This window comes from Uloborus diversus, chromosome 8 (assembly GCF_026930045.1).
Source record: "Uloborus diversus isolate 005 chromosome 8, Udiv.v.3.1, whole genome shotgun sequence".
Taxonomy (NCBI): domain Eukaryota; kingdom Metazoa; phylum Arthropoda; class Arachnida; order Araneae; family Uloboridae; genus Uloborus; species Uloborus diversus.
Window position 1 is genome coordinate 123,688,880 of NC_072738.1, and position 25,526 is coordinate 123,714,405.

Genomic DNA, 25,526 nt, shown 5'->3' on the forward strand with positions numbered 1-25,526 from the left:
CGTTAGGGTAAAGAATAGGGCTCAGGGACTCTCCTTGATCTTTTTTTTTTCTTAAAAAATTGATAGAAATTTATTTCTCCTTTTCTTTTCAAATTTTCTAAATTGAAGTTCCAAAAACGCATTTGCAGGCAAACTTTGAAGATTTTTACGGGGAGGGAATTTTGAATCTGTCCCCTGGATTTTTCTAAAAAGTCCTAAGAAACTTAAGCAGTATCCTAATATATTAGAAACGGGGGAGGTTCAGAGGTTATTCCACTTACATCTTTTTAGTAAGTTTTGTTTTAAAAACCTAATTTTTGATGATATTTAAAAAAGGCGGTTCGAGGACCCTTGCTCGAATTTTTTCTGAAACAGGAGTTTTAAAAACGCAATTGTACAACCATATTTGGAAACATTAGTGCCCTTTCCGCACTGAAACAAAACCAAACCCGAGTTAAGGTGATTTTTTACAATTTTAAGCGATGTTGTTAGATATTCGGGGGCTTTTTCTGGAAATTTTGCAAAACTGAAGATCTGGAAACAAAATTTGAAATGCTCCGTAATGCTATTTGCATGGGGCGGGGGGGGGGGGGGGGGGTTCGGAGGAGCAGCACTTTGGAGAAGACTTTCTTATTTTCAGACGAACTAGAAAAAAGGAAAAAAATTGCTGGGAAACTTCAAAGATAATGTTTTGTTTTTTTAAATGCTATAAACAGATGAAATACACCTTCAGCTCAGTCATTTCTAGCCGAGGACTGCAGTTTCGTGCTAATTAGCAGTCATCATCTCGGCATAGGAACGAGGCTAGCACGAAACTGCAGTCCTCGGCTGGAAATGACTGAGCTGGCGGTGTATTTCATGTATTTCTGCTTTAGCCCTGGCTAATGTGCGGTAATTTACTGACTATAAACAGACTTTTCAACATTAAAGTTAGTTTTAAAGCAAATTTACACTTTTCTTTGGTTTTTTATTATGTTTCTCCAATGGGAGGGGTTTAACCCCTAAAAACCCTCCCCTTGGACCACGGCTCTGCCTGGAAGGTTCTAATCAATTGTGTTAAACCTACCGAATTTCCATTGAAGGCTCTAGACTGGCTTAACCGGTGAAAACTCCATATTTCAGAAAGATTCAAGGTCAATTTCAGGAAGGTTACTGATTTTTTACGGAAAACGTTCCTGGTTTTCGCAAGATAAGTTACTAGCAAAAATTGGGCACTTCAGCTGCCCATTAATTTTTAGGAACGTTTCTGATTTTTTTTTTTTTTTTTTTTTTTACAATGAAGGGGTAAAGCATTTCTATTTTTTGCGAATATTGCAGATGTCTCCTTGAACAGTGATCGGTCTTGGTTTTACCAACACCACACTGAGTCTCTAGTGTGGTGTTTGTTTTTCTCATCGATATGTAATAGTAGCTAGTATTAGCTCGATGGTTTTGTCTCTTTCAGCAGCCTTAGCCAGAGACTGCAGCGCTTCCTATAGTTTATCTGAATTCTGATATGTTTTTCCCATAGACTAATAATTTTAATATTAATCAATGTTTCCCATCTTTATTGTGTGTCGAAATTTTTGAACAGTTTTGGGATGAATTGTAGGTTTCTGTTTAAATTTGTGTGAAAAATATGAGCGAATGTTCACAGATCTATTTAAGCCACATACGAATTGAATTAAATACAAATTTTTACATGATTATAACGGTATGCTGAATCATGACTCATGACCTTAAATTTCAAACTTGGCCATCTGAGACCACCATAATAACAAAACAGATGTTCATATTATTATACATGACAATAATATATAATTCGGGAATAAACCTGTCTGTATAATTGTTTGCCAACTTTAATTGTCTTTTTCAAGCATGAAGTCTAGAGCATATTCACGTCCTGTTAAAGATTTTTTATTTTCATCTTGTTCAGCTACGGCAACCAGCTATGGACTATATAGCATCAGTATTTGAAAATCTTTATTTTAATTTTCTGAAAATTGTTTCTCACTGCAAGCAAAATACAGTGGCATTAGCTTCTGCGATGGTAATAGCAGTCGCCCTTCTTACGCTAATAACGTATAGATGCTGTCAGTCCCCAAAGTAAGTAAAAAGGTTTTATTTGAATGTCTTTTAATTTTAAAAAAGTCAAGTTTTTGTAGGAAAGTGAAACACTTGTTTTGCTTAGTAAAATAGTTAGAAATGTTTTCAAAAGTTATATTTTCTGCAGCTAACGTGATCTAAGCAGGTTTTTTGTATTAAAAGTTGTGAACGTCTCCCCTTTCTCTTAGCACTTTAGTGCTTTGAGGGGACATTTCAGTAATTGGGAAATTGGTACGGTCAGCAAATTTTGGCTTGAATAACTTTATTTTGTTATCCCTTTTGTTTTATGGTATCGCTATGCAAATAAACTTTCCCGACTCTTTGTTTACGTATTCAAAGGGAAAACATTCCTCGAGCAGGTATTGGTGCCAAAAATTTGATGCCAATGGGTCAAGATCGCCCTTTGACAAAGTTTCGGTAACGCGGTCGTAGCAAGTTTTCAAAACTTTTGGCACGACAGCTATTCTTAAAGTTCCATCAAAATGTAAGAACTCTATCAAATTAATGAATTAGCATGAAAAAAATATTTAAGGTTCCATTAAAGTGTAAAATAATGCACCAAATAAAAATGGGCCGGGTGACGGTAATGTAATCACTTGATGCTGAATGATGGAATGGCGAATAATTTAACATTTTAATGTAACTTTTACTGCTATTTAATGGATTTTATCTTATTTATCTGGTAGATTACTGTTGCTTTTAATAATTTATTTTTGTCCAAATTCCATCCAATTTGTCCATCTGCTGGACTTTTTGTGTTTAAATGGAACTTTTATCTTTGGCGCCAATATTTTTGAAAACTCGTCTCTACCTCGTAAGTCGATTTGTTTGGCACAGAATAGCATATTAAGGCTCTTGGCCATTAAAACCAATACAACCAACCACCTCGTAAGCTTGATTTTACCATAACGTGCTATTTTAAGATATTCATATATCGGCATGCTAGACCTATTTTCTACCATAAAAACTTGCTGTCCAAGAAAGAATTGTCAGAAAGAAGCGAAATTTTACATACGTCAGGCCGACATTCATATAAGAGAGTGATTGCAAAATGATCATTGCGCGAAAAATCCCTAATGAATGCTGATTTTAGTACTTTATTGGGCCATCTCTAGCGTGAATGCATAAAAGAAATAGATTTGAGCATTGAAGAGATTGAAGTCCCGTACTCTACCCTGCGTCATCTCATCTCGTTCCACACTTACTGCAAACGCGCCTCTAATACTATCAAACGCGTCGTAGACTGCGTCCAACCATGGCCTCACTTAATTCTTAAATAGGCCATGACAGTCGCTGAAAACTCATGGCGACAAAGAGGGCGCTACAGGAAACCCCTGTTTCCATTACGTTGCCATTGATTGGTGGATGCAGGGGTTCCGTTCAACGCCTCTTGCGGTCAAAATGGGCGACGTGCAATCAAAAATAAACAAACTTTGAAACGTTTACATTGATTGGTGGATGCGTGAGTTGCATCGGTTTAACACAGAAAAGTCATATATTGTCAAGGCCCGTTAAGCGTCAGCGCCATCTAGTGGGGCCATGGTCCAACATGCCATCCCACGGGATCCGAGATATGCTTTACTTGTGATAACAGACTAGAGAAGCTGATAATGTAGTGGAGGCAGTCCGTTGACACCCTTGCCGTGTAAGGCCAAGCCTTGTCTTGTTCAAAAAAAGCTCTTGAGAGCCCTGCAATGATTAGCAACAAGTGTGACTGAAGGATGTCAAGAACGTATCACTGGGCTATAATAATGTTTTGGTTAAACATTAGGGATGACCAGGCGATGGTATACGATGGCGCCCCTTAATGTAACACCGTCGCCTCCGTTCGGAGTAGTGTTGCATTCGATGGAATTGGCACGCGACCGAATGGAACAAGGTCGCCTTCAGCGATGAGTCTAGGTTCAATTCTGGCACTAATAACTATCGCGTGCATGTATGAAGACCCCCGTGGTGAACGGGTATGAAACCATGTAGAAACAAAATAAGGCATGTGTCGGAAAAGTACTTCAAATTTAACTAGATATGTTTTGCTTTGCTTTGTTGTCGAAAGGCTTTATCAGTTAACGAATTTCAGATGCTTGTGATACCAGTGTAAACTACGCTGCTTACCAATGAATGTACTTGAAACCACTAAAGCAAGATGAACTTATGTCAAAATTTCTAAGTGTTTTTTTTTTTTTTTTTTTTTTCAGGACAGTGCATTGTGCGGAAGTTTTCCTTGTTCAGCGTACACCTCTAATATAAATAAATATGTAAACCATTGATTTTAGTTCAATTGTTTTTTCATATTCTTTGTAAAAGTCGATATCTTTGAGAATAATTTTCAATGGAAATATCAGTTGCTGCGATAAACGAAAAAAGGTTTTATTTATTTTGCTTTCTTCTTCAAATGTAAATTTTATCTTTGCTCATAGATTTTTGTCTAATTTCAGAATAACGAATACAAATGAAATCACCAAACCCCTGAAACGAAAAACACTTATGAGAAATAGAAAATCTCGTAAAAAAGCCATTTCTAAACATTCCGTCATTCAAATGGATTCTAGCGGCTCTGAAAATTTCTGTTCAGTAAAAAAAAAAAATAACAATTTTGAAGACATCTCAGTCAGTACAGAAAGCGAGCAGGAAGGGGATTCAATAACAAAAAATGGGTATCGAACTGAGGAGTGCCGCAAGCCAGATAAAGAAATGACCCAAGGTGAGGAAGTAAGATCACTAGCAGTCCAAACTATAGATACCCTTCAAAATTCAACCTACGTGATTTGCAACAGTTGTTCGGAAGCTGATTTCGCTAAATGCGATTTTTTAAAAAATGCTAAAAAGAATGAACACAGCAGGTCACCCGAGAATCACCCCCTACTGAAGCCGTCCCAAAACGATCTAGAGTGGGGCAGAAAGAACTCAACAGCAAACCAGAACATCATTACAGGGAATAAACTTCACGATAAAGTCAGAAACAGTTTTCGTCAATTAGGAGAATCACAAGAGCGACACTGTGGTGTAAATTGCTACAGCGCTGAAAATTCTGGTATTGAACTAGTTCGGTGCTTTGACACGTGTTGTTCACAAAATGTTAAGAGATCGACATCGCTGAAACCGGCACAAGCGTTTAAACCTTCTCGGCACACGTTCCAGAAATTTCCATCTAGAGTAAATAGGGTCTGTGAAGGCCCCAATAATAAGTACCGTAGAAATACTAACATTGCCAGTTACATTAGAGATAGCATTGAAGAAGAACGAATGAGGAAGTTACGACAGCAGTTATGTGTCGATGTCAGTGGCTTCAGTAACAGAAACTCCAGTTCTCAAACTCCAAAAATTTCCCCTTTAGTGAACCAGAAACAACACAAAAGCATGAAGTGTGCTCCGTCTAGCTACAATATGCGGAATAGCTTTCCTCCTACCAGAAATAGTCATCATACAACTAATGAGCATAGCAAAATTAATTATTTCCCTTGGAATAGCAGTTCAATGAGGAAAGGTAATTATCACTCCAGGGCTCAACTTACAAAATTCACTCAGACTGAACCAGCAAAATACAATCGATCATTTTCCACACAGACAATGCATAATATGAGAAACCATTCACTATGCAGGGACAATGGAAGTGGATCTTACGAAGAAGAGAATTTTGGAAATGGCCGACAGAAAAATGTTTGCTATTTGTGGCGAGATTTGTTGGTAAATGTGCCGCCAAAGAAGCGGGATATGGAAACTCAAGTTAATTGGCTATCTCCAATATCAAGACGAAATAATGACACACATTTCAGAGACAATTATACTGCTTGGCGAAATCATGAAACGAAAACCAATATTCAATTAAAAGAAAAAGAAAGATTCGGTGTTAGAGATTCACAAAGCAAAAATTACGGGAATCAACGATGTAAATATAGTCACCATTTTACAGATGAAACAAATAAGGAAGGCATGAATTCACCATTTGGAGCAAGGTTGCTTGATACGGGTACCCAAACCTCGGAATACCCAAATTCACTCTTCCCTCAGTGTACACAAAATTTGTATCATTCGAATAGAATGGATAGTCGACATCAAATGTCAGAAAAATTTTATCACACAAACTCTTTTGACAATTTAAAGGATCTACAAACAAGCAGAAGGCAGCAAGTGGCTTCTCCGTTTTTGAATCAGAGAAATAGTAAAACTCCATTATCTGCAGTATGTTCTCCTTGTGTATACAAATACCAAAGCACTCAAACTGACACTTTCCATCAAAATGATAATCATGGATATTTTTATAAAACACATATGTTGAATAAAAATAACCATCTCGAGAGGCAAAAGCTACAGCAGGAGAAACTTCATTATAAATCTAGTGTAAAAGATCACTCTGAACAGATTCAGAAGTATCGAGGAGGTAAAGATAGAAACATTAATGTTGTACTTTGTGATCAAAATGACGCTGATGGAGAAACAATCAACACTTTATGTGAGCCCCAGAATAATTCGATCCCTCAAATTGCACATGCTTTTCAAAATCACACGGTTTCCTCTGCAAAACATGACAAACACTCAGCTCAACAGAACGTGCACTTTAACTATACAAACATTCCATCTAAACGTTGCGAAAGTTTTACTTGTAATTCAGCTGCACAGGATAATGAAAGCATAGTGACATTAAATTCAGGTAATAGCAAAGGACGTCCAAATTTTGCAGAGCAAAATACAGGCAACGAATCGATGCAAGATCACTCCAAGCAACACCACTCCAATAGAGACTATTGCTGTTGGAAGGAAAATCCTGGAAGAAATGAAAAACTTTGCATAAACCCCTCAAAAAATAGCAATGATCGGCCCAAGTATAAAGAAAGTGGCAAAGAAAAACGATATCTGAATGCATGGAATCAGGATGATATAAAAAATGCCAATATGGACGCAAAACTACCAAAAGGGAACGAATCTTTTAGCTCAGATATTGTAGAAGGTAGCTCCTCCACTACGGGCAACCATTCAGATTTGTCCTATCATCCTTCGGATGCTGTTCATCCATCCCTCCTGCCACAGTGCAGAACGAATGACACAGATGAACAGGTTTGCTTTAAGAAAAACGGCGAGGCTTCTCCATCAAGTGATGACCGAAAAGAAATTTCAGATGAGAAATCCGACTGCTTTAAGGGCAAAACCACCGATGAAAAATTCCGCGATTCCTATGATATTGACCGCAAAGCTGAAGTTGTCAAGCGCATACGAGGAATGTATCCAAACATTGATTGTAATATTCATGAAACAAATGGGAACGTCGTTAAGCAAGTCAAAGAATTCTTGAAAACAACCGGAAAATGGAAATTTCAAAACTAGTATATCATGTTCGTTATAACAATTCCCTTTCCTTAGTGCTTTATTTTAAACATAGTCCAAAACGTCAGCAAGAACTTTGATTAATTTGTACAGGAAATAGCTTACAATTTCCATTATGAAAGGTACTTTTGTACTATAGCCGCCACCGAGATTCAATCGCCAATCACCCTAAATATATCGCCAAGGATGAAAAATAAAATCTCTCCAAAACAGGGAAAATGTTATTTTTTTGTCAGACAAACTTGGTGAAGTCATAGCAACAATCATGGCATAATGTTTTCTCCAAGTAAGCGCAGCAACTGCTGTACACAGAAGCACTTGATTTTCAGCATGGCAGAAAAATCAACAACTACTTTCATTATAGTTTAGTAAATAACGTCTTCGTGTTTGATAAACAGATTAAATAAATATATTTTAATTCCTACACAATCGTAGGTAACTGTATAGTAAATCTTTGTTGTTACTAATTCCACACGAATCACCGAGCCCGAGTAGCAATTGCTGGTCAATTTAAAGCTGTGAGGGACGGCTTCCGTTTTTAACGATCACCATTTAGGTGGAAGTCCGAGTTAGCTCAGTTAGCACAGCCGAACCATTCCTGGTTCATCACCCCTAGAGGTACACAAAAGAGGGAACCCCGCTCTGCTATGCCATCTAGGGCTTCCAGAGTAACTGACCTTTCGGCTGGGGCCCCCTAGACCCTTACGGGGACGAAATCCAACCACTTACGACTCTAGTACGGACCTGACTCCGGTGGCGCCCATTGCCTACTCACTGTTCCACTTGATAGCCAGTGGGCAGATACAGATCTGCTCAAGCGTAAGTAAAGAGTGGTGGTTGTACATACGTGGATGCTACACCATCGTAAAACCCTCCCCATTTACTCGGGCTTGGGACCGGCATAGACACGGGCCTGGTTCCCCAAAGACCAAACTCCACCTACGGCTGGGTTCACCCTAGAGGTATTGATTTACGTGGAGGACTTTACAATTACGAAATATTTAACGTGTTCCAGTCATCATCAGTGAACACGGAGGATCTTTGATCCGACTAGCATCGAACCCACAACTCTCCAGTTATGAGCGTGGCACCTTAACGATCAGACCAAACAATACAATTATTTTCTCTCCAGGTTGGCGTTTGTGTAACATCTGGAGTTATTTTGAGACATATTTAATTTAACAATTATAGTTCATTGTATGTTGCCGACATTCAGTTTGAATTTAAGCAGGTTTACACGTCTTAAACTCACCTAAACCCAATTTGACCACTGTTAGAAAAAGCCTAGTCAATCCGGGCGATTTTTCATTATGCCCTCTTTAACTCAAAAAGTAATTCATGGAATGGTAGATTACACAAATATGCATTCTAATGGACACAGGTTCTTCAATAGCATTCGCATGAATTACATTGGCAACAACATATTCGTGTAACTATATAAATATTTCCTTCTTAATTTTGAGTGATTCTTCTTCTGGGTGAGAAATTAAAACGAAATATGCATCATTTAAAAATAGTTTTTTTTTGTACAAAAAATAGAAAAAATCAGCCCTCCCCCTCCCCTTGGATCGATTGGCGCCACAATTGAATCAGCGCCTTTTTCCGTGTTGGTTCGCATTTATTCCAAATTTCAGCTAAAACGTAGCATTGCCTTCCAGGTATAGCAGTCACATGAATTTAAAAAAAAAAAACATTTATTGCTCCGCTCCCTTTTGAACTATTGGCCGTTGGCACCACAACTGAATCAGCACCTGTATCCTTGAGGATCAACTCGTGGACCAAATTTTGTTAGATTCCGCCTCTTACTTACTGGGGATATAGCAGGCACGCATAACGGAAGAAACTTTAGATTTCTTCACTCCCCTTGGAGGAATTAGAGCCAAAACCTAATGGGCTACAGTTCAAATGGGGGCACATATCTCAGATGTGCCCTCCCCCCTTAGAGCAAGGTCGCACCACCTAAATATCGCGAAGCCCCCCCCCCCCGAAAAGTAAGAGCAATCTAAAAATTAGAAAATTACCCCTCAAAACACACCCCTAAAAATGTCAATGGTGCAGTCTGCGCCATGCCACCCCCCCCCCCTGCATATATGTACCAAACCAAATTTTGTTCGATTCTAGGCAGCAATTTTTACTCTGGAAAGCAGCTACAAAACGAGCTGATGACTTCCTATTGACATCACATGACTTCCTTTTACTCCAATTTAATGTCATTTTCCCATTATTGGCAATTTTAATGTGATTCAATAGTTTACTCTCTAAATATCCCCAGCAGTGGCCAAATTGAAACCAGATTTGAAAAAAAAAATCCGCCAAATTTGTCGCCAAGTTGGTGACAAAATTTGGCGACCAAAAAACTGGCGATATATCGTCATGTGACCGACAAATTATAACACAACTTGAGTATCCATCGAAATTAACAATGATTTCCCCCCAAAAAAGGGGCAAAAGACTCCTTTAGAAACACCCGAATGCAACCAAAAGGGGAGATGCACAACTAGACCCCACTAGGAGTCTACGTACCAAATTTCAACTTTCTAGGACATACCGTTCTTGAGTTATGCTACATATACATACGCACATACGGACGTCACGAGAAAAGTCGTTGTGATTAACTCGGGGAATGTCAAAATGGATATTTCGGGTGTTTATACATTCTTAGGCACTTATCCGCGTGTGGTCGGGTTGAAAAAAAAAATTGATTTGAATTCTGAAATTTTGAATTCAAATTATGTTTTTCGCAATCACGAACTGAGACAGGACCCTACTCATTGGAGTTATTGTTTCTAGAAACGGCTCCTGTCCCCCCCCCCCCCCAAGTCTGCCTCTCCTCCTGGGCGGTTACTTGTGCATAGTTGTATGTGTGCGTAGACCTGTGTGTATGCACGTAGGTGTATGTGAGTGTATGTGTGTGAAGTCGTGTGTGTGTGTGTGTGTGAACGTGCGTGTGTGTAGGACATGGACGCCTCCAACCAGGAGAAGCGGATAGCTCGAAACCGGAGCAGCCGCGCCGCGCCGCCAGCAGAGGACGGTGGGCGGTGGTGCTGCAAAGGCTTCTGGTCCAAGTTGAAAAAGGCACGGACACCAAAAACGGTCAAATGAGAACAATAAGCAATCGTGATTGCTCAAAAAACTCAAAATTAATTCCGGGGTGAGCAAAATGGAAATTAAAGCCGAATTTTGAGTGAAATTTTTTTTTTGCGAATACAATACTTCCTTTTTTGTAAAAGGAAGTAAAAATAACATTGAACTCCCTAGTTTTCGATGTCTATCAAAAGCGATTTTTGGATTGAATATTTAATTATTCATTTTTTGCGTCCTATTACTATCGTTGGACACGAGAGAAGTTAAATATACTACTCGCCTTATTAAAATTAACAAGCTGATGTGCGCATCACATGACTTCCTTTTACTCCAATTTAATGTCATTTTCTCATTATTGGCAGTTTTAATATGATTCAATAGTTTACTCTCTAAATATCACCATCAGTGGCCAAATTGATGCCAGATTAATTTTTTTTTTCAAATCGCCAAATTTGTCTTCAAGTTGGCGACCAAACTTGGCGATTAAAAGACTGTGCGATATATCAATTTAATGCCATAGTGTCCACCAAATTGATATTAATTTTTTTTTTTCAAACCAAACGTTGGCGAACTTTTACTGGCGATATATCGTACTTAAACCTCCATTCATGTGAGATTTTTCCAGTAATAAGTGATCATTTTGTAATCGTTTTCACCAAATTATAAAATGTACATTTACGTGTAAAATTTACATCCCCCCCCCCAAAAAAAAGGAGCAAAACACCCCCTTTGGAGCATACGAATGCAACCAAAAAAGAAGGTGCACAACTAAACCTTATTAGGAGTCTATGTACCAAATTTCAACTTTCTAGGATATTCCGCTCTTGAGTTATGCGACATATATACAACATACACACATACGCACTTACTTACGTACATACAGACGTCACGAGAAAACTCGTTGTAATTAACTAGGGGAGCGTCAAAATGGATATTTCGGGTGTCTGTACGTTCCTAGGCACATATCCAAGTATGGTCGGGTTGAAAAATAAAACTCAACATTCATTTGGGGGAAAATGGAAATTAAGGCCGATTTTGGGGTGAAAATTTTTTCGCGAATACAATACTTCCTTTTTTGTAAAAGGAAGTAAAAACTGGTCACACATATACAGACAGACAGATATTTTCCAAAAATGATCAAAATGGACTCGGAACACACCAAAACGTGCACATCTGTCAAAATTCGATATTCAAACCTTTTCATGAAGTCAATCCTTTATTTTTCTTCTGTTGGACAGTATGCAAAAAATATTCTTGAAAATATTTTTTTATCGCAGAACATAATGCGAAGTCGAGAAAGATCGTTTAGAATTTGAACAATTAAAAAAAAAAGCTGTCAAAACATGCTGTAGAGAAGTCAATTAAAATAATAAATAAAATAGTTAAATAAATTCATCCTTTTGGAACCCTCCCCCCCCCCCTAAATGGGTATTTTTAATTGCTTTACCGGTAGCAAAAATCGCCATACTTTATTTACTATCTTCAGTATTAGTTATTTTATTTATCGATCAGTACTATCAATATGCAGACTAGGAAAACATATATATTTTTCACGTACCGCTTATCATTTGGTTTAGTCTGCCTTCTTTACAATATTTAATACCTCAACAAAAAGTGGTTACGTAATAATAACTGTGTAATACAAGAATAGTAAACTAAAAAAAACAATAAAAAAAATATTAAGGCACTTATTTTCTTTTTTCATTAACTTTTATTTATTTTATTTTTATTTTTTTTTTATAGAAATTCAAAGTAAATTTATGTAATTACTTTAAAATGTTGACTTTGTTCTGGTTAGAGAAATTGCTCGTAATCTTTTAAAGTTTTCTTTTAAAAAATAGTTAGAACATACTTGTATCATAGCAGATCATTATAATTTAGTAATCAGTTTCCCCGAGATGTTAAAGTTGCAAAATACTTTCGTGTCTCACATTGTCACACTAGGACGAGTAGAATTGAATCAATTATTGCAGAAATGCAGAAAGAGCGGAAGTCGCATTTTTTTCAAAATTGAGTTAGCTGTGTGTGTGTGTGTGTGTTTTTTTTTTTTTTTTTTTTTGCACCATACTTTATTACTTCACTAAAACAAGACGAGAGAAAGAAGAAAATACAAGATGCATTTTCTTAAAATAATGAATTTATGAATACGCACTTCCCTAATTATTTTTGGTCACTTAGTCGGACCCCGATTTAACGAATTCACCAGGACTGAAACTTTTATTCGTTAAAGCGGGGTTATTCGTAATATCAAGGTGCGAAAAATTAAAAAAACACTTACCTTATCAAAAACTCCTATAATAGGCAACTGCACAAACTATCCATAATTAGAAAGTGTACACTTTTTATTCAGCATTCCACGACTTATCACACGCTATTTAATTTGAAATTTTAAACTACTGAGTAATTGATCTTTTACAATTTCCTTGATACTTAACCCGAAATAGTTCTTTTTCAACTTTATAGAGAGCAGAAAATACTGTGTCTTTTGCAGTTTTTACAGTTTCCAGGATATGTAAAGCATGTGAAAAAGTAAGTTTCACTATAGCTTTCTGCATCAGAATCGCTATTCATTGGTTGCCCCCTCGTCCGTCAAAAATTGCAGATTCCAAGAAAAGTATTTTTCTGCTTCGGACAATATGGATGAAACATTAGGTAAACAATCCAATATTTCCTAACTCAAATTAGCAAAAAAAAAAAAAAAAAAAAACGGCTGTGAAAATAATTTTTTATTTCGGGGTTTAATTATTTGCTAAATTAGTCGGAGGAAAAGAAAAAGTCGTTTAATCGGGAAATTTGTTAAATAGAGGTTTGTTAAATCGGGGTCCGCTGTATTCCCAGGTAGCACAAACCATCGGATTTACGTTGGAGAAAGGTTGAAAATGCATCGCAATGGTTGGAAATATGTTTTGGTTAGATATCGGTTTTTTTCATACGCTCATCCGATCGTTCGAAGCATCGGAGGATGGTTTAAAACCAACCTATATCCGACTAAACGCATTCCCAACTTATTTCTAACCTTCAAACCTGTTTCACATTTACGCCAATTTATTGCAAGCTCGTTGCTGATTTGCGCGCTCTGCGAAGCGTGCGTAATGCGTCCCATAACCGTCCCCCCCCCCCGCCTCCGCAATCTTGTTGAGACCCAGGACTTGAAAGGGGTGAGGGAGGAATGCGCCGGGGGCATTAGCCATTTTCTTTTTCATTCGAGAATCATACACAAGCACACGTGTCGTACTTGCTCACGGCGGGTGTTCAATCCTCGCAAGTACTCAAGTCTTCCAAAGTAAATCAACTATTTTTTCCAACTATTTTTCTTCCTTTCAATAGATTTAAAACTAAGATTTTGTGTGTGTGTGTGTGTGTGTGTGTGTGTGTGATTATTAAATGCATTCTACTTTAATTTGTTTTCCAAGCACGACAAATCATTGTGGCTGTGCAGGTCCAGATTTTTTCGTTTTAAACTGCTTGAATTTTTTCTACAAATTCGTTTTGGCAGGGGTTTTTAGGGAGAGGTTGTTTCTAGGGGTATTTTCTCTTTTTCTGGGGGGGGGGGGTCTTCGATGAATCGAAATTCTTAAAATTTTTGCGCATTCGAACTGATTTTTTTTTTTTTTTTTTGATAGATGTTTTAACTAGTTTTCTAGAGAATTTTGTGAATTCTTAGAATTTGTTTCAGAATTTCGTGTTGTTCCTTTGTTTAACTTCGGTAATTTTAAACTCACAGTATTTAAAAATAGTTTGCTAATCATACAAATTACACTTGCAATTTACCATAGAAATAAAATTGTGTCTTTGAATGAACTTTTCTCTTTGATGGATAAAATACATTAAAATTCCTTCCCTAATAATAAAATGAAAAAAAAAAAAAAAAAAACAATAAACATGAACTTTTGAATGAAATTGGAGAGTATAATAGTTCGGCAAAACAATAAAATAAGTACTTTTCATGATATTCAAGTTTAACCCACGTCATTTTAATTGTTATGAAGATTTACTAACTGAATGTGCATCGTATGTTTTTTCTTTTTTTTTCCTTAATTCCTATTTCAGGTCAAAGCAAAATTGAACCTTCAAACAAGCTAGGTTATTTTTCATGGCAGAATTTTAAAGTAAAAAATTTATTCTGTCTTAAGAATAACCTTGCTCGTAATTAATATTTCCTGAAAAAGAAAAAAAGAAACTAATGTATGCTTATGAAGATAATTTTCGAGTAATTATTCAGAAAAATAAAAGGTAAGAATTATCAATATCTTAAATTTTTGTTCATATTTCATTGAAACGTTTGTAAAGGATAGAGAAATGATAAATTGCATGTCAAATTCAGCCATTTTATCATTTTATGTTAATATGACTGAAAAATTATTCTTTACACTCGCTTTTCTAAGAGCACCTCGTAATACTTATTTTATTAATGAAATGCTACAGTTAAAGTTGATAACATTGGAAGATAGTTGGTTTAGCATTGAAATTCATAGTGGAATAACGTTAGAAAAAGTAGGTTAAAAGCGTTGTTTTTTACATCGAAATTACGTTTGGAAATTGTTAGTTTACTGTTGTGTTTTACATTGGAACAACATTAGAAAATGTTGGTTAAGCGTTGCTTTTTACATAGAAATTACGTTTTTAAATGGTTAGTTTACAGTTGTATTTTACATTAGAATAACGTTTAAAACTAACCAATAACCAACCGTTGGATAACCGTTTTCCGACGTACCGTTTTAAGGTACGTTCCGACGTAAGATGCCGACGCTGGTCCAATGTAATATGATAACGTTGGGCCAAGGTTCGTGTGCTAGCTAGGATTATTTTTCATGATCATAAATCAGTTTGAAACAAATCTGTTTCACTTGATATACATTTTCATCCCTCTAACTAGTCTTTCAAGTCATGTATTGCAGAAAGGGCTAAAGTCCAAATTAAAGAAAAAATTAATTAATTTCAGTGACGAAATGAAACGTAATTTAAGGAGATGTAATGGTCTTACTTGTAGATTAGTCATAAAAATTTTCTTAGAATTTAGTTCATTTCTGAAATAATCACGTTTTATTGATTCCTAAAAAGTTGTATTAGTTGGACTTATGCCCTTTCTGAAATAATCGATTCAATTAATGTCCCAAGGGACTCTAAGTAGAATGATAGTGAGTAAGATACAGTGATAAGATATGTTTTCTTACAATCCATTTACAGATTTAGTAGGAATAATAACCGCTGCACAATTGTTTCCGCAAATATAACAGCTTGAGAGCTTGTCCTTTTCGTTTTTACTAACTTAAAATACATGGATATGGCATTTTTTTTCCCTTTGACTATTATTTTAACACACCGAGAAACGGTCTCTTGATGAATTATCCTATTTAGATTCTCTTGCCAGATGGCGCGTTGGTTACTTTCAGTTCCTTTGAAGGTATGAGCTCATTCCTCCTAGCAAACAGCGCTCCTAAAGAGCTCCCAGAATGCCTTGTTCTGAATCTGAAAGTAACCTTGTAGTAACTGTAAACAAAGATGGCAGCGAACTTAGTTGCGAGAACAGCAACGAAACAAGTTAAACCAATATTATCAACATCAAGAGAAGAAGCAAGGAGAAATGTCTTTCGTTTGTATAAAGAATGGCACAGACAATTGTTATATATAAGTTCGTATACTCAATGTTGTTCCTTTTCTTATTTTTCAAATATTATTTTATCTGTTTGTAATTATGCAAAAAAAAAAAAAAGAAAAAAAGTGGAAATCATGATGTATCTTGTTAACTCTCAGTAAATAGAAAGCTCATTTGCATTGTCAATACACTCAAAAAAAAAATAAATAAATAAATAAATAAAATAAACAATTAGGAGAACTAGTCAAAGTAATCGACTCCTTTCATACATGAGATGAGGCTAGTGAAGTCATAAAATAATTATTGTTCAATTGAGTATAAAATAAGTTTGAAACCTAAAGCTCTATTTTTATGAATATTTTCATGCCTTGTGTTACGTTTTGCTGTAAAATTTGTTTCTAAATCTATCGAAAATTCGTGAACACTTGTGTTTGTAGAAGTTAATTGGTGTGGTTGTGGCTATCATTGTCAACATATTTTTGTAGATTTTCCAAGAATGTTTCTTTGTCATAATCTGGACTAGCTGAGGCAGAATGGCAATGATGTGCTAACCCTGGATACTCATTTGGAGTCCAAAAATCAAAATGAACTTTCACATTTGTTCTTGCCCCCTACACCCACCGTCACATTATTAAAAGCTGTCCTGCCCCACTTTTTCAAACCTTGGAGTTAGGGCTTTTTTAATGGGTGAAACAAATGGACCTTGGGCCACTTCTGAAGTAAGGTTATTTGTTTTGTGTAAGAATTCTAATATTAAATTTAAATTTCTTAAGTTCTCATAATATTTGTCTTGGACCCTTTCCAAAATAAATTTTAACATATGCTACTCTTTTGGAACCAATCACGGATCCGGGGGGGGGGGGGGGGCTTCTCTCGTTAAACAACTAAATACTCTCTCTGAATACTTCTATATTATGAAAACATTTTGATGGTTCTGGTGAAATTCCATAGACTTAATATAGGCTGACACTGTGTAGTGTTCTGAACACTAATATGAACATCCTAGTATTATGAACATTATTTTTAACCATGTTCAATATTCTATACACTAAACATGTTTACAATTAGTACTTGGGAATTCTTATGAATCAAATTGGAAAGCCTGAAATACATTCACAATTTTATCAGAATAATTGAAGGGCAATGAGGGGAAATGAAGAGAGGAAGAACAATTTTTTTCCTGACTTTGCTTTATCACATAAAATCATTTAGCTGAGCAATATAATCCTGAAGTTTCTGCCACTGAACTATGTTTTGAAAATCCAACCATTGTATCAAATAGTATTCAAGGTTATTAAAGTATGATTACTGTCAAGCAATATGCAAACTTTTTAAATTAAGAAAGAAATGCAAGACTTTAGGTCCTGAGTTGGATTTATGGGCGTCGCATCCAGGGCAGGGGGTACCCCCTTAAGAATTGAGGGTCAGACCCCTTCAATAAATAATTGGAAAGATAAAAATCTGTTATTGTTTGTAGGAAATTATTGCTGTTTTAAAAAATATATATATATAGATATATATATACATACAGTGAAGCACCGTTTATACGTTTCTATCAATTATAAGTTTTTAAAAATGGTCCCTGTAAAGTCTAATACTCATTAACCTATACCTATTATACGTTTTTTTCGTTTGTACGCTTTTTCATACAGTCCCTTCAAAAACTATAAACGGTGCTTCACTCTCTATATATATATCTATATATATGTGTGTGTGTGTGCAATTACAAAATGCATAATTTATTATGCAACTAAAACATCTCTTGAGGAAGAAAATGAAACAATACTACGGTATTCATGAAACGAATCTTGTCCCCCAAGCTGCGTTTAATTAAAACTAAGGTATCAATGTTAATCAGAGATATAGATTTAAGTTTTTTTTTTCCAAGCCGTGAGAACACCTCTTGATATTTTTTAAAAAAGTGATATTTCTGGGGACTGTTTAGATCTAATAGTGGGGATTAAGTCCTTAAATTTTTTTTTCTGAGGATAAAATTAAAGACTGCAGGAAAAGAAGAGTTGTATATTCTTTTAATCTTTAACAAGTAGAATGTTTGACATTATGCATTACAAAACATTCAAATTTAATATTTATTTTTTTTAATTTTCTTTTTTCATTTCTAACTATACTAAATTTTTCTTCGAAATACAAAAGCATAAAAATATGCGGACTAAATTTTGAAAGTTTTCATTAAATACACTTGTAGAAAGAGGTATTAAAAATAATTTGTGTCATTGTGTTATAGCATTTGGAATGTTTGAAAACTATAGATGAAGCATAAAATCTTAGAAAAGAAATAGTATCAAAACTTTGGCAGTTTAATAATGGAATTGTTTAGTAATTTTCAATTACCATCTTCTATTTCAGTTCAAGTACATAATTTGCCAATTAGTTTGAAGATGGGAAGAGACAAAATTAAGGAAATGTTTCTCAAAAATAAGGATGTCACAGATATTAGAGTAATTGATATGCTATGTGTTAAGGTAACTTATATTTAGTTATGTATTCATTGTGTATGCATGCAAATATATTTTAAATATTTTACTTACTTTTCTCCTTCAAATGACTTTCATGTGCAAAATGCAAAAAACGAAATGTTGATTTTCAAACAATTTTGGCAATAATACTAAATTTCAGTCAGTTTTCTAACCAATTATAAAATTTCTCATTCAAGTCATTCCATTTCAGTTCAACACAGGGGGTGCAAGCGGGCTCAAGTAAAATTTTCTGAAAACAGTGCAAAATTTTGGGAAACTATGGAAAATCTCAAATACCCCTATCCTAGTAAAAACTCTTCAATAATGCATACTAAAATCATTTAAAATCATGGGGGAAAAAATGTAAAAAGTTTTTTATTTTGATTTTTTTCAGTTTTAGAAGTGTTGTCAGTCCAAAATTTTCGGACCACAAACATCCCTGGTTCAACATAAAAAAAAAAAAAAAACCTTTGTGCTACAAAGTTTTTGTACATAAAAAAAAAAAAAAAAAGAAAAATTTTAAATTTCAGATCCCTGTTTTTGGACTTCAAAGAGTTTCTTTCTCATTGGATTGCAGAATGGTGTGAGCTTCTGGATGTGAAGTCGTCTAACAAAACAATCAAGTCAAAATGAAACCTTGAATTAAAATTTATTACCGAATTCTTAGTTGAGGGAAAAAGACATTTAGCAATAATTTTTTCAAGTCCTTTAAGCAATAAATTTAGCCAGCCAAAAGTGAAACCACTAATTAATAAAAATAGAAAAAAAGTTTCAGGTTGGAAAAAATTATGTACGTTCCGAAATAATTGTTACATTCAGAGAAAAGACGAATAACTGAATAGAGTTTCTTCTATCTTAATATGTAAAAATCTTCTGTGCGGACGTTTGTCACAATAAGGCTTTTAAACGGCTGGACCGATTTTGATCAATCTTTTTGTGTGTAATTAAGTTGTGGCAAGCATGGTTTCAAAGCGCGATGGATCGAATCGGAAACGTTTTTGTTAATTAATTTAAACATTAGATGGTTATATCTCCCAAATGATTAATAATTATTTTAAAATATTGTTGAGCGAGAACTGAAATAAATATTTAACACATTGCCGAAGGACAATAAGAAAGTCAGCTCTGCTTTTTGAAAGGAAATTTCCTGCTGTGATAATGAGAGAGAGAGAGAGAGAAGCCTTCACATTTCTTGAAAGCAACGACTTTAGGTCCAGTGATATATTTTAAAGTAAAGTACTGGAAGAAATTGGGTTTCTTTCACTAGGTTCACGCAAAACGCGTATTTTTTTTAATTTTTCCTAACCAAATTGATCGGAAAGTACTGTACATAACAACATTTGTTTATCGGTTCAAATCCATCTGAGTTTTGGCACCAATTATATGGCACCTTCCAGATAAATTACAACAGGGTAGTTCTATACACACAAGATCAGTACAGTGGAAGATTTTTATCTTTGGTGAAAAGAACAAATTCGGCAAATATATGAAATTTTCGTTCGAAATATGAGACCGATAATCGGTTGGACTTCGCTTTGCTCACTGATCGGCTGGATTACAGGAACATGGTCTCTTGGCGACATTGCCCGTAACAATACAGTTGCGTGATTATTTGTTTACTACTGTTAATGTAATTTATTGTATTTTTTGTTCATTTGGTTAAATATTTTAAATCGCAAAGAATTGTTTTTTGGTTTTTAAAGAGTGTTAAGTCATTTTAGTTGAAGAACGTGTTTATTTTACATCGGGGGAGGGATGATTTTCGCTTATTCAGAGAACTGTTTTTACATTTATCATTTTTTAAAACGATATCCTTTCGATTGCTTTATTCTTTTACAAATGGGGTACGTTGCAGCGGGATTTCCCATTTTTTCTAGATGGGTAGTTAGTTTTATATACTTAATAGCTGAGGATAATTTTTATCCTTTGAGTATGTCCGAAGAAATAAACCATACAATCTATGAAGATTTTCAAGTACGCGAAAAAAAATAGTTGATAAAACAACTGCTCAGTGAGCACTAGATAAATCAAGTTGTAATAAATATACGCATTCTGACACCAAGCAGCTTAAAACATTTTCTATTTACTTATTTTTCAACAAAACGGTTCAAATAGTTTATTGAAATTTTTCAACATTTCAATTTACTAAGTTTGAACAGAACAACGTCTGTCGGGTCCTTTAGTGCTCTTATATTTTGCAAAGTGTTAAAATTCAATCTCAGTAATCAAGCAAAGCATTTTCATATTTTCGCTCAAATAATAATACAGGTGTACCTTGTATAACACTGTTAATTCGTATGTTATAAAAATTTTTTTTATAAATTATTTTTTTTCAAAAACTAAATTGTTTTTTTAAGGACATAAAAAAAAATCCAGTTAATATGTATCATGTTGTATCAAAACTTGTTTTGTATTTTTTCGAAACCATGTTATACAAGACTTTGAAATTATGCAAATCAAGCAATGTGTACCATATTATATTGAAACCAAATCTTAAGGTAAAGATCTTATAATCGTTGAAATTTTGGTTTGCCCCACTGATCCAAAATTAGATTTGCTAAAAACAATACAACTTGATTCTTTTACATACCTTAAGTTAAAACTGTTATGCACAAGTGAACTTTCTTTACTAAAAATGAAATGCATATAAAAGAAAGAAAATCCAAGCTGTTCTGTAGCAATAAAGAAACCATCTAAACTAAAATATTGTTGAATTGTTGTCCTGCCTAGTCAGTAAAAATTTGCAATATGGCCTCTGAATAGAAGAGGTTGGAGACCCCTGGTCTATATACATACACATATATATATATACACACACACCAAAAGTAGACGTGTTGAATTTCAAAAAAGTCCGAAAGGTGAGGTTTATATGCTGTGTTGATTTGGTATGGAATGTTTAAGTATTTTCATTTCTAGTTGTTTGCCTTTACAATGCTATGAAATTATTTTTTTAAGGAATGCTATAAACAGTTACCTAATACAATATAACGTGTTGTATTACAATGCTCCTGATGTATTGTACTATTTTTATTGAAAAGGGTTTTGTATTTATTTTTAGGATAAAATCCAGTAGAATGATGTTCTGGTAGACTATGTGCTCATGTCCAATAAAATCTGATCAAATTATGTCCATTAGAATTTTAGTAATTAGTTTATTTTTTGCTTGATTAAAAAAATAAATGTTCTATAATGTTTTTGTTTATAGCCGAGTTTCTAAATTATTTTCGTTCACGGCACCCTTTCAAAGAATTAGAATTTTCCTACAGCCTCCCAGTTTACATTCATTATGCTATAAACTAGAGGTACCCGCATGACTTTGCCCATATTAGAATATTAAAGTCATTTGGTTCGCCTGTATAAATTAGTTAATGTCTACTATGCACTAAGTATTTTTTAAAGAATCTCTTCATATTTTTGGCAGATTAGTAAACTTAGCATGTAGCTTAACAAAAACCAGCAAAAGCCTTAGAAATATTTTAAAAGAAGGAAGTTTCCCATCTTTGCTTAAGACGCAAAATAAGACATTTTTCTAAAATTAAACACTATAAAAAGAACGTTGTAATAGCAATATTTTAATAATTAACTGAACATAATTCTATATTAACTAAGAAAATAAAAGCAGACAACTTTTTCTTAACAACTAAAATGTTTTAATTTAAATCCTTTTTAATAAAAAAAAAGGATTGATTGCCAAAAAAAGCAGGTTTTTAAAAATGTTTAAAACCAAAAAAAAAAAAAAAGTAACGAAACAATCAAAGGGTGTAAAAGTTGTTTCCATGGTAACGTACAAATTTAATTTCCACTTCAAAAATAATCTCCATTTATCTTTAATCTCAAGCTTAATCATTGAGAATTGTTTAGCTTGCTAAAGATAAGCCTTTGATATTAGTTTTCTTTGAGCGATTCCTACAGCTAATGCTCATAGAAACTTCAAACAAACTTCATCTTGAGCAGAAAATTCCAAGCTTTCAAATGACCTAACACTTAAAAATGTGAACGAAATACTTTCCCCTCATATTATAGTTTATATGAAAAATAGGCTTAAAATTGGAATAGAAAAAGAACAAAATCGAATTTTTGAAAAATCGCTTTAAGGTGCACATCCCCATGCTGCAAACAAATTTTGTGTCAAATTTCGTGACAATCGGCTAAATGGTCTAGACGCTATGCGCATAACAGACATTCAGACTTTCAAGTTTATTATTGGTAAAGATATTTTATTTATACTGGGGATACTTCATGGCACACACTTAGGAAACTACTGGTTTATCTCTATTTTTAATGTATATATTTTTTTACCTAGATTTTATAAGAACATTTTGGAAATTTATTATGCAAAGCAATGAAAAGATGATCATACCATAATTTATCTTACAGGGACACATGGAGCTGAAAGAAACTATTATGGTTTGGAAGCAAAAAACTCATGTTATGGCATTTTTCAGAGATACTGTAGAGCCAAAACCTAAAGATTTTCTAGGAAGATTTTTTGCTGGATTGGAATAAAATAAAGAAATTTAATTTGTAATTGTTTTCAGTTGAATACTGTAAATATCTATAGTGTGTAATTATCACAATAAATGATCCAATATTCATATTGTTAGATTAATTTTTATGAAAAATTCAATTGAATTTATAACATGGATTAAACCAGTAATGTAGGCCTGGAAGAAGGTGGGGGGGGGGGGGGGGGGAGGTGGCAAATATGTAAAGTTTCAAACTTGGGAGTTTGGAAGATGAATACAATTGTAATTCAGAAGGAAGGTTCCAAGTCTTTCACTGGATTAAACTTGCTAATGGGGAGGGGGGGATCTGAAAATTGTCCAGATATAGCAGCAATAAAGTTTCCCTCATAAAATAAATATTGATGCACAAAATGTTTGAAAAATTTGTGTTTTTAAATGCTTTGACATTTATTCTAAAAAAAAAAAAACTTAAAACAATTTTTTAAAAACATGCAAAAAGCCCAATTAAACCATCCAGAGACTGCAGTTTCATCCTTTTTAGATTCGTCAGTTTGGAGAGGGAATAACCGAGCTGGAGGCAGATGTCATCTCATTGATGCTGAGAGTGCCAACAAACTTTTAGATAAAGTAAATTTATCTCATCAGCAATCCCCAGACATGGTGCGGTTCAACTAGTAAATCAAAGGCAAAGCTTAATTTTTTTTGCACGCTTTCTTGTGAGTTGGTAGCATCGAAAGCTGAAAGCGTTTTATTATTAATTTTTTCTGTGGGGGGAGGGGATTGAAAATAGTTCCTTGCTTGACTGTGTGTTCAATATTTCTCCTAATTAGGGCTAGATAAAAAAAGGAAGAGATTATCTCCTTTTACGTGGTTTGTACGCTTGTTTTGGAACAGGAGTATTAAACACTTTTTTCGGCTCTGGGTCCCTGGCTAACACTTTAGCTGTGCATAAGTTATGTTTTAAGTATTAAAACAAGGTTTTTGTCAGGCAAATGTAATTTATTTATCCCCAGTACCCACAATAAATAGAAATATGTGAAATGACAACTATTTGAAATCATTATAAATACAAATCTAAGTTATAGTAACATCCCTGTTAATAGAGCATTACTATTTTCCATAGGACATCCCCCCACCCCAAGGGATTTTACCACTTTTGGCAAATCCTCTTTTTTTTTTTGGGGGGGGGGGGAGCTTTTTACATTACATGCAGTGTTACACCAATCACATGTGCTCGCCATGTGCAGAATTTTTTTTAGCCCATCAACATCTTCACGTTTGATGATCAGCAGCTGATTCTGAGCGAGGCTGGTAACTAGTACATGCTTCATGAAGAGAAAGTGCTCTTATGATACCTTGCAAAAAAACTGCTTTTAGTAAGCTGTTCCAAACACCTACAGCACTACTGAAGTATTAGATTTTAAACTTCAAGATTATCCTGGATTTTTTTTAAAGAAATAGGTTGCACATGAAAGAATAAAAATGCTCATTTTGCCAAGCGTAAAATTTCGGGGGAAACTTGAAATTAATAACTAATAGTTCTGAACTCAAGCAGCTATCTCTCCCCCCCCCCCCCCTTCTTCCAATTTAAATGTCAGGAAATATAGTCATTGGGGTGGAATGTATTCGTTTATTTTTAGGAATTAAAATTCACTTAAAATTGATAACTATTTCCTTTAAAAAGCCCACTCTCCTGCTATAAAACTGTAGGCTTAATAACTTGCAAAAATAAATCTAATAACAGAATTTTTTAAAAAATACTAAGCACTTTTCATAATGCACTCAAAAGAACAAGACTTTTCCTGGGTCAGAAAGGACAATTTAAGTATTCCTAGGGTTTTCAAGACAGAGGTTTTCAGAGTTGGTGCAGAGATTTCTACCACACACAAGCATGTATAATAGATGTTGGAATTCAAATCAATTTTACTCAAAATTTCTTTTTCGGAAAAAGTATGGTGTAAAACAATGGAAGTTTTAAGAAATTTAGGATGCATTTTTAAAACAACTGCTACCCCTGTAACAGAGTGGGTGCATGACCTGTGAAACCTCCTTTTTTTTTCTCCCAAGGTTTTGAATGTCCTGGAAAATTGGAATTGCAAGATTATCCGGAAAAATTTTATTAAACTTCAAAATGGGAAAAATTATCATTTCAGAACAGTTGTAGGCATTTGCAAGTTTACCAAAGCAGCTATTGTCTGCAACATGACAAATAGTTTAAAATTAGCTTGAGAAATGATAAATTACAAAATTCAGCTGCCAGTGCTGATCATTACTTTCGTAATGCAATTTTTCCATTGAAGGATCAAAACTTGGTAATTAAAAAAAAAAAAAAAAAAAAACAAGAGCATAATATTTTTATTTCATGCTTTCAATTTATAAATGGTTACCAAAATAGAAATTGATAAATATTCTACAAGGAAGTTCATTTATACAATATATAACAAAATATGTACATAAAATATTTCAGTATCAAATACTCATTAAAAAAAATACAATACAATAAATAATTGAATATATTTT

The 25,526-nt window shown here is 34.4% G+C and overlaps 1 protein-coding gene across 1 annotated transcript; it reads left to right on the forward strand.

Moving 5' to 3' along the window:
* Nucleotides 1–15,948: 15,948 nt before the first annotated feature.
* Nucleotides 15,949–23,133, forward strand: LOC129227639 (NADH dehydrogenase [ubiquinone] 1 alpha subcomplex subunit 6-like). The gene is made up of 3 exons (XM_054862229.1): nt 15,949–16,099; nt 18,431–18,546; nt 22,918–23,133. Exons 1-3 carry the CDS (start codon nt 15,970–15,972, stop codon nt 23,044–23,046), a joined length of 375 nt encoding a protein of 124 aa, XP_054718204.1. The 5' UTR covers nt 15,949–15,969; the 3' UTR covers nt 23,047–23,133.
* Nucleotides 23,134–25,526: the final 2,393 nt, after the last annotated feature.